Here is a 10,721-nt window from a genome sequence, read left to right on the forward strand (position 1 = left end):
AGCTCTCCAGCAATGATCGAAGGATTTTCCTCACTATCTTTGCGTCCTCCGTTTTTTCACCCAAGTTGAACTTGCCAATAACCACCTCATTCAGCTTGCCATAGAATGAGTCGAATGACTTGTCTTCACTCATTTTCAACTCTTCAAACCTAGTGGTTAGCATCTGCAACTTAGTGTCTTTCACCTTCTTTGTTCCTTCATATGTGGTCTCCAATATTTGCCACACCTCCTTGGCAATTGTGATGTGAGATATTCTGTGAAACTCATCTGGAGATACACCACAAAAAATAGCATTAAGTGCTTTGCTATTTGCATTAGCCACCGCGAGAGCCGCCTTATCCCATGTGGATTTAGTGGCCTCCGACCTAGTCCATCCTATATCGATTGCATCCCAAACAACCTCATCGATTGAACATAGGAATGCCCTCATTCGGACTTTCCAAAAGGCATAGTTGCTACCATCAATATATGGTGGAGCATTTAAAGATTGAGACCGGTCCATCTCAAACAGGGTCAAGGATCGCACTAAGGTAATTAAACCACAACAAGTGCATCCGCTCTTATACCAATTGAATGCTCTAAAATGTATGAAAACACAAGAGCTATTTAGATCCCCAATTAAAATTACGGTTCGATAGATTTTACTCTAACTTTTACTAAGTGCGAAAAAGAGTAAATGCGAGCGTATAAACAAACAAGCTACTCTAACCCATATTCATAATAACACAGCAGTAAAATGAAAGGTAAAAGAGTAAGGAAGAAAGATGCAAACACAAAGACAACACAGCGATGTGTTATCGAAGAGGAAACCGAAGTCCTCGGCGTAAAACCTCTCCACCGCTCTCTAAGCGATAATCGATCCACTAGACAATCAGTTGAGATACATGGGTTAGCAAGAGACCCTCCAAGCCTCATCTACCCGATGTACCTAAGCCCTCCAAACTCCTACTCCAACAAGGCTTCTCGGAACCGTATTTTATCTAGCTCTCCGAATCCCGCAACAAGCTCCATGTTGCATCTGCCATCCTTGGCTTCTTCCAATACTTCCTAACAGCACCAAAACCTCACTGAACACTCTGAAAGGGTATGGTAAATGTTTGGGCTATCAACCTCTCAAGGATATGAAAATGAAGAGGTAAGAGTTGAGAAAAATCCACAAGCAATTGTGTAGAAGATTGTGGGTATACAATCTCTAACTCTCAAGATTTATGGCTAGGGTTTTCTCTTAGAAGCACTCATCAACTTTTGTGGGTAATGATGGTATATATAGTGTGGGTACAGAAAGTGTGTATCAGATAGGACAATTTGGCAAAACAGAATGTTTCGCAAGTGTCTCACGGGAAGGCTTTACTTGTGAACTACTCGCGAAACACAGCTGTCTCCATCTGTCCTGACTCTTCGCATTCCAGTCATGTGCAGGGCACATGCATCATTTCGCGGGATGCTTAGTCACGAGCTACCCGCGAAAACTCTTCAATCTTTAATTGCTTGAGTCTTCACACACTCTCTCTCTCTCTCACACAACTCTTACAAATAAATCCCACAATAAATACAGAGTACAAAAGATTGAATAAAATTACAATCAAATTTGGCACGGAATTAAAGCCAACAAAACATATAGTTGTAAATTACAATTTTAAGTCATATTTTCAAAACATGATTTCAATGCTTCAAATCATGAAGATGCTATTCTCCCAAAAAAAAATAAACAAATTAGCTCTATTTTTAATAATTATTAATAAAATTATATTATTTTTCCAAAAAACAAAACCCCATTTTCACCTACTATATGGATTACATTTTTTTTTTTTTTTTTTTTTTTTTTTTTTTTTTTGCTTCTAAGAGCATCCACATTGGTGAAACTAAAAAATTTAGCATTTAACACTGTGAAAAGCTATTTCATCTATTTTAACACACAATTTCACAACACACTTTGCATCAATTCTCTTATTTTTTCCATCAGCCAAATATTATTCATTTTTTTATTAATTTTTTTCTTACTTCCTTTTTGCCACGAAACCAACTAAGTGATAAAATAAATCCTTTTTATGCTGTCTTGCTACAGTGAATTGTTAGTCTTGGCAATTCACTGTAGCAAGAAGGAAAAAAAACATTATCTTTGGCATCATTAATGTTGGGCACTAAATTGAAGTTTGAGGTGGTCTAGTTCTAACACCTAAAGTGGGGTAGAGGATTGTATTCTTAAAATGGGATACCTGACCAACACAACAAAAGGCCCTAGGCATAGACCTCCCGTGCTACTTCCACAAATTCCTCAAGCTTCCACTTGTGAACCTAGTATTTCCCTTCCCTTACTTATTGCTTGGTTTCCATAAGAAATAAGATGGATGGTTTTGCTTCTATGACATTTTTTTTTTTGAGCTGGAACTAAATGTAAAGGAATTATTTAAGCCTCTACACTTCCAAGATATGATCCTCGATCAAGGCTCCATTGGAAGCTCATTGGGGTCAGCCCTCCAAAAGCCCCATGATAACAGTCTGCTCATCAGGATGTCTACCACTACACATAATCAACAAACACCCGTCGGGCTTGATTAATTCTTCATTTGCAACACTATTGCGTACTACTATGCTCGGCATTATCTAATATTGTAAAGAGGGCATACGTTGAGTCAAACAAGTTAAATAGGTCTTGGAAAATAAAGCAAAAAATAGAGTTGTTTTCGTTGTTTTGGGTAAAAGGATTAGGATTTTAGAGCATCAATAAAAGATTTATCAATTTGGCTCCATTGGAAGCTCATTGGGGTCAGCCCTCCAAAAGCCCCATGATAACAGTCTGCTCATCAGGATGTCTACCACTACACATAATCAACAAACACCCGTCGGGCTTGATTAATTCTTCATTTGCAACACTATTGCGTACTACTATGCTCGGCATTATCTAATATTGTAAAGAGGGCATACGTTGAGTCAAACAAGTTAAATAGGTCTTGGAAAATAAAGCAAAAAATAGAGTTGTTTTCGTTGTTTTGGGTAAAAGGATTAGGATTTTAGAGCATCAATAAAAGATTTATCAATATAACCATTAAAATTCTTTAAATTACCCAAATCTTTTTAGATAAAATAATATTTATTCAAACGAACTAGTCATTTCAGGTTGATTGCAGGTTAAGCAAGTCAACTTGCAATTGACCCATTTACTAATTGTGTTAAATTGTGTCGACTTGCTTTGACACTAATTTATTTATTCTAAACAATAACTCGCAAAAAAATGTGTTGTGTTCGCATGTTTTGTCAAACATTACTTCATTACCAAATTCTTATATGCTTTTTGTTGTTATTTATTGAGGATTTTGGTGATACCTATTGTATTTGTGCAATATATCAAATTGTTAACTTTTGGACTCCATTAAAAATCTGTGTCCATTTTTAGCCTAATTTTTGGCCTAATCTTTGTCCACTTTGTTACAAATTTATATGAGTTTTATTGTTATTTATTGAATTTTGATTTTGATGATACTTTTTTTTTTTAATTGATAATTCAATAATTGGCGGTGGAGATTTTGGTGATACTTATTGTGTTTGTTCAATTCAATATATCAAATTGTTAACTTTGAAAATTTTCAATAAATAAGGATTTTTGCAATTGAACATCTATGCATTATACATGTCAAAATTAGTAAGGAAAAAAAAAAAAACAAAACAAAAAAAAAACTTTGGACATAATTGAAATCTATCAGTTAATTCGTTATTCCGCTACATTACTAAATCTGACTTTTCAGCAACATTGCACGAAAAAACTTTTCAAAACAACGCCTTTTGCATTTTTTTTTTTTTTTGGTTGAGAATCAACGATTTTTGCAATTGGACATCTACGCATTATACATGTCAAAAATAAAAAATAAAAAACCATATCAAATGTCCTTCAGTCCTTGTGCTCAGGAAACCTCTGCTTCTAAGACCAAGTAGCATCCAAGAAATGGACGTAACTACAATAAACCAAAGATTTGATTGCCATAGATTGACTTGTCTGAAAAAAGTTTGTTAGCTGCTTCAGGATACTAGAATGTGCATGAGGAATTCCATAGAGTAGATTAGAAAAGGAGAAAAAAAAAAAATCAATAGCATCCTGATTAAGGTACAAAACGATTTCAAAAAGGAGCAACTAAATTAACTAAAAAGTCTATGTTCTCTTCTTGGTTACATCCAAAATTAATTAGCCAACACATCAGCGCGGTGATTGGCTTCACAGAGGACATGCTTCAGGCTGTATTGCTAAATCACATAAAAAGAGAGGAGAGAGATCTATTAGAAGAAGAATCGGATCGGAGGTGACTGAAGTCCACAACAGATTTAGCATACAACTCTATTTCAAGACTCTTGAACCACAGCTTAGAAGCTAGGATCAGCCCAGCACTCAGCAACAACGCTGGAAGAAGTCCCAATCTCTTGGTTTCTGCCACCTACCTACAAGGTTTGTTTAATTTAGAGCACAAATTCTGGAAACCAAAAGGATTTAGCAAATCTACAGTCTCTGAGAATGTAAATAATGGATTCATTACCTAAGTTGCAAACAGAACAAGTAGTGGTACAATTAATGCCTCCTCAGCAACAACCTCTGTGACTGGACACTATCCAGCACACACAACTACAGTATAATCTAAGTTCTGCTACTTCAGTTCAAACTTACATAAACAATGCAACTATATATTACGCATATGATTCGAAACACAACAATACAACAACTGAACAAAGTCTACAACTCTTCCTCGCTTTAAAAAAGCCTGCAACTCAAATTTAAATTTCAGTGTCAATGACAGAATAAACTCATTTGCATCACTGAACAACGTCAAATAGAAGTTAACAAATTAAGAAGCCGTGATCAAAAAAAAAAAAAAAAAAAACAAATTAAGAAGCCCTGCTATTGCCAATAAATGACCATAGGCATGACTCATCTTGAAAGCTTCCATCAAAATTTGAACTACCAATATTTGTCGATGGACATGAGAATTTATTAGAAGTATGGAAATTACCTCATTTGTCAAGAAGAAACAAAAGATGGTATAGTGAACAGTCACCGTGGTTCTGATAAAACTAAAGGCAACAATGGAGTAGCAGAAACAACATGAACTTCCTGGTTATCAACTCCAGCTCTTGTGTTTGGTAAAGGTGGATTCAAGAAGAAATAATCTACTATATATAATTATGTGCACATTTCGAAACAAAACATTACAATAACAAATAAAAAAAGGGTCTACAATTCAAACTAAAAGTTTGGTGTCAATGACGGAGTAAACACAAGTACAGCTAGGACTGCAACAATGTCAAATAACTGAATAAGTGTTCACAGAGAAGCCTTGCTATTGCGAATAAATGACCACATGATTTATTCCTGTTAAAAGCTTCCATCTAAAATAAAAAATCGAGTTACTAGTATTAGTCATTGGATGAGAGACTTTATTAGTAGTAGGGAAATTACCTCATTTGTTAGGCAATGAAAGATGGTATGGTGAACTGTCACCGTGGTCTTGATAAGATTGAAGGCAATAATGGAGTAGCAATAACAACATATTCCTGGTTATCAACTCCAGCTCTCATTTTTTGTAAAGGTGGATTCAAGAAGAAATAATCTAGGTCAGATTCAACATTTGCAACACCCTCCAAGACCTTAATCACCATGGACATGGTAGGCCTCTTTGTGAAATCAATTTGCAAACACCAGGTTGCAACCCTCATCATATTCACTACTTCTAGTCCATGTAATTGCATATCTTCACTATACTTATCAACTAGATCCAACAATCGGTCCTCCTCAATTTTTTTCTTGAAAAAGTTAAGTAGATGCATTGCTTCCTCTGGCTGAGAGTAATCAAAAACTTTCCTTCCACACAATACCTCTAGGACCATTACTCCTAATCTATAAACATCCACTTTTTCTATAATTTTTGAACTCAACTATTCTGGAGCCATATAGCCAGGAGTTCCTCTCATGGTTGTCACAACTTGGCTCTAGTCACAACCAACTAGTTTAGACAATCCAAAATTAAAGACTTTTGCATTAAAGTTTTCATATAAGAGGATATTATGGAGTTTAATATCCAAGTGAACTATCTTTTGTCTGCAATCCTCATGTAAATAAGTTAGTCTCCTTGCTACATCCATGATGATCTTCTTTCTATGTTGCCAATCAAGCAGCATCTCAGGATTTTTTATAGAATACCCATTTATCTAAAGACCCATTAGACATGTATTCATAAACAAGAAACCTATGAAATTTCTCAGTACAAAATCCAATCAATCTTACCAAGTTGAAAGGATAAGTGTTGCCAATTGTCTTAACTTTAGCTAAAAATGATTTTTTGATTTGACAAAAACCATCAAGACACTTCAATGCAACCTTTGTGCCATCAACTAGAATCCCTTCAAAAACTGTGCCAAATCCTCCCCTACCGAGTTCCTTATTGAAATTATCTGTTATGGCTCGCAAATCATCATAAGCTCAGTCACTCTTTCTCTAAAGTAATTGGCATGGTTGATAACCTCTCCATCCTAAAGGAATTTGTGGACATGACTGTGGCCTAGTTGTGTCTATTTATGTTTTCAATTCATTGCGTTTGAATTGGATGCAAAATGGCTCAAAGTCAAATACCAACGTTACCTAAGATTTCCATGTTCAACGTTACAAAAAGAGGGGCAAAAATATAATTGATTGAGTTGAAGCAAAGTCCCCCAAGTTTTCTCTCCAAATTGGAGAGATAGGATTTTGGTGGACTAGGAAAGAAAACACCCGGGCCCACCAAAATTTCCTCCCCCTCCCCTTTCCAACCAAACACCTCTCTCACTTGTTTTCTCTTCTTCTTTTTCCGCTCTCCCTATTTCACCTCCAACCAAAGGAAGCCTTACTACTTCCACCAAAGATGGGGGTTAGGATCTTCATGGGAACAGGATAAGGATCTCTTTAAAGAAGAAAGGGAAATTAAGGAAACAAGGTGGTGATTATAAAGGCTGGGGTTACATATGCAGGTCAGTGACATTTTCAGACTATCAAGAAAAAATATCATGCTTCCCAACAAACAGAGAATAAAACTCTTTTATGCTTTCCATCTGTTCTCATTAGACTCATTAGCAAAACTGCCAATCTGCTCCTATACAACCAAACAGAGCTAATTCAAAAACAGATTTTAATTAGCAACGAGATGAGCATATACTCAAGATTTTCATCCAACATTCTAATGAGTTTGGACTTCAAAGAAAACCTGAGCAAGAAAACAACAATTGGAGGGGAATGGGGGGAATCATATTACACTACTAGCAAGAAGACATTATACACAAAAAACAAATAAGAAAAGGCCTGAAATAGAGCAGCACTCTAAACCGTGAAAGAACATTGTATTCATTATGAAGATATTGAGATTGGCTCATGCAGGTTTCTCAGCTTCTGCAGCTGCTTCTTCTTCTTGCAACTTCTTCAAAGAAGGTGGTGGTCTGACAACAATGCTTTTCTTCCATTGTCGGTCCAACTTTCTTGACAACCTCTTGTTGATTCCCTCCTCGAGCTCTCTTTCCCGTTTAACAGTAAGCATACGAGCAATCTATTATTGATATCAACCTTTATATTAGAATAATATAGATCTTAAGGGTAATAAATATGCAGAGTCAAGTCCAGAATACAACATTGCAGTTTCACAGATTATCATAAAACCAGCATATATTATATAAGGAAAGCTTATTAAATCAACAAGCCGTAGCTCATTCGCATCTTGAAATATAGATAACCAAGCATCTGATTTCACTAAATTGTCTATTCTAGAAAAAGGAGAAATGAGGAAAATAATACTGAATTGTATATTCTGAACGGAGCAAACAAATTAACTTCTTATATTTACAAATAAAAATGACGCAGAGATTAGCATGGAGGTTTTCAAGGTACATAAAACATAAACAATAGGTAGCTATACATTCACCCACCTCTAAAACATAGACAGTCTGAAACATCTCTATAGTCCATACAACTAGATGATTCACTAACATTTTCCCAACAATAAATTTTAGTACCACGTCACTAACTAATCTCACCTCCCGACAAAATTTCCAACATATAAGTGCGTATGTATGTCAACCATTAGAAATTGAACCCTTGCCATATGCTTCACATTGCATCAACAAAACCCAAAAAAAAAAAAAACCCACAAGTGCTTGCATTATCAGATAAGGACCTCACCACCATATTAGTAGATCAACCAAAACTTACCAATCCCAGTAATGCAGCAGCCTAGAGACAGTTTCAAACAGAAAACTGAAGCTAAAAGAATAATTGAATATGATGTGTATTCCAAATATTTCCGATGAGCAAATTTTTAAACCTAGACATGATATGTTCATTGCAACTAGAAATATCAACAATATGCCATTGATTAATGAAGCCATTATAAATGGACAAACTTGTTATGGCTTTATTAAATTTTATTTGAAAGAATACAACAACAAAGCCACACCCTTGAAGGCCCTATTTTTGGGCTCATTCCAAATACTCCACTTTAAGCATAGTGGCATCACTTGCCAGGCCAAATCTCCCCTTTTTCTTCCTGCCTACCCTTCTTTAAATTCCAAAGAACCTAAACACAATCTTTGGCACAGAGTTATCCGCTTGAGCTTATGAAAAAAAAGTTTAAATTAGTTTTTTTTTTTTACATAGATTCTTTAAATTGTTGTCAATTACTATATCATGAGGAGTTATCAGCATTTTTCACTTTACTCCATCATTGCTCCAGATTTAGCACATATAGCAACTCCTCTTCTTTCACAATGTAGAAGAGATGCATAGTCAAAGTTACAGAAATAAACTTGGTTTTATTATTTATTATACGAACCAAAATCCTAACCCTCATACCTGACACAATAGATTGACAACTGTCCTAACTCAAACTAACAAACAGTCCGTTTCAACCTATTGTCATCTTTTTAACATAACAATACACTTAAGCTTTCTCATTCCAGCATACTCTAGGTGCTACTTCCTATAATCCTATTCACCACAACCTACATATAAGCAATTTAGAATTATCAAAGTTTCCTGAGCTCAATAAAGCACAGTGAAATAGTATCACATTGCAATGCTAGTAGATATCAATACCAACATTCCCCAAATGTATCAATCTTTAATGAATTAAATCACAACAAAACTCTACCTCATCCATACTTCTTATCGAATCTGAGAAGCAAACACTAGCCACAGAAAAACCTAGCCACGAAAGGTTACATAGGACTCAATTCAACACAGAATTTCCCAAAATTAGGAAAAGAATTAGCCCTTCTTCTAACATCATCTCTAACCGCTCAATCGAGGCCTTCTTCATATTTAATACTCCAACAATGAACCCTTTACAATGCGCTGCAACCAAATATAACAAAATGTAGGCAGCCAGCAAAAGCGAGTTTTCACAGCTTCACACGAAACCCCTTACATAGCCCAACTAAATTCCTAATTTCTTCTAAAATAGAATCTTCAAACCACAGTATGAAGCTCATAGTCTAAACAACAGCAACAACAAAGCTTTAGTCCCAAAATCATGGGGTCGACTATAAATACTCAACAGACTAATCAAGTCATTCACATGTATTCTTCTCCGCCATTCTATCTTATCCAAATTTTACTACTTCTACTAGTGTTATATAAGCTCCTTAGTCTAAAAAACGTAAAAAATCTGAAATTTCCATGAAAAACTTACAATTCCCATTTCTATGTTTCAATAATGAATGTAAAACAAACAGAAACAGGGTAGTCCAAAGTTTGAAGAAGCAAAAACGAAAAGAAAAGGAAATGGAGAGTACCCTTTTGCGCATGCGACCGAACTCGCTGGACTTGAACTCGTTGCGTGCGGACTTCTGGAGGCGAAGCATGAGGAGCTCGCCCTTGAGGTCCACTACCTCCTCGTTGATTTCTTCAGTGGTTTTGGTCCTTATTTCTTTCATTTCATCCAACCGCTTCGACATCATCACTACCGATGACGATGGAGAGAAGGAGACCCTCTGGGGAGGCACGTGAATGTGCTTTTGGATCTTAACGCCATTGAATGAGGAGGAGGAAGAGGATTTGGGGATTGGAATGTGGGGTTTTGGAGAGAAGATGATGGTTGAAGGTGAGGCAATTGAGAGACTCAACATCTTCTGTTTGCTTCTTTCTTGGCCAGTAGTACTTCTTCGGAGTTCGGATTTCACAACTCAAGTTTAGTAGATAAGGCGCTCTCCTTTGAGTCCTTTCGTCGTTTTTTTTTTTTTTTTTTTTTTTAAATAAGTGTGTGTTTTTTTGGTTGTTTTTTTAAGCTTATATTTGGATATAGTTTATTTAGCTGAAAATTGAAAATTAAAAATAATAAAAAAATAATTTTTTTCAGTTTATTACTGTTTATCATTGTTTATTGGCCTAAAATTACTGTTCATGATCAATAAACAGTGCATAATATGCTGGACTTAAAAAAATGTCCAAAACGCGAACGTAGCCACACTACCTAAACGGACCTTAAATGGAAAAAGTTTAGTTACAAATTTTGTTGTAACATAAAGTTACAACTACATATTTTTAAAATTTAACTGTTAAATTGTATATTCTTTACACTTTTAATACACATGTCAAATTTTATATCAATCAAATATTATATAGTATATAATCTATGTAAAGACTGAAATTGGATTGGACCCAATATAGGATTGAGTTTTAGCCTAAAAAGCCCAAACAATAAATTTGTAGAGCATGGATAAAA

The 10,721-nt window shown here is 35.4% G+C and overlaps 1 protein-coding gene across 1 annotated transcript; it reads right to left on the minus strand.

The window, feature by feature from the left end:
* Positions 1–7,033: 7,033 nt before the first annotated feature.
* LOC115950510 (50S ribosomal protein L29, chloroplastic) lies at positions 7,034–10,207 on the minus strand. Its single transcript, XM_031067702.1, has 2 exons — positions 9,793–10,207; positions 7,034–7,553 (listed from the first exon to the last, which is right to left on the minus strand). The coding sequence occupies exons 1-2, from the start codon at positions 10,123–10,125 to the stop codon at positions 7,380–7,382; spliced, it is 507 nt and encodes a 168-aa protein (XP_030923562.1). The 5' UTR covers positions 10,126–10,207; the 3' UTR covers positions 7,034–7,379.
* Between the last annotated feature and the right edge of the window lie 514 nt (positions 10,208–10,721).

Source organism: Quercus lobata, chromosome 6, assembly GCF_001633185.2.
Source record: "Quercus lobata isolate SW786 chromosome 6, ValleyOak3.0 Primary Assembly, whole genome shotgun sequence".
Classification (NCBI taxonomy): domain Eukaryota; kingdom Viridiplantae; phylum Streptophyta; class Magnoliopsida; order Fagales; family Fagaceae; genus Quercus; species Quercus lobata.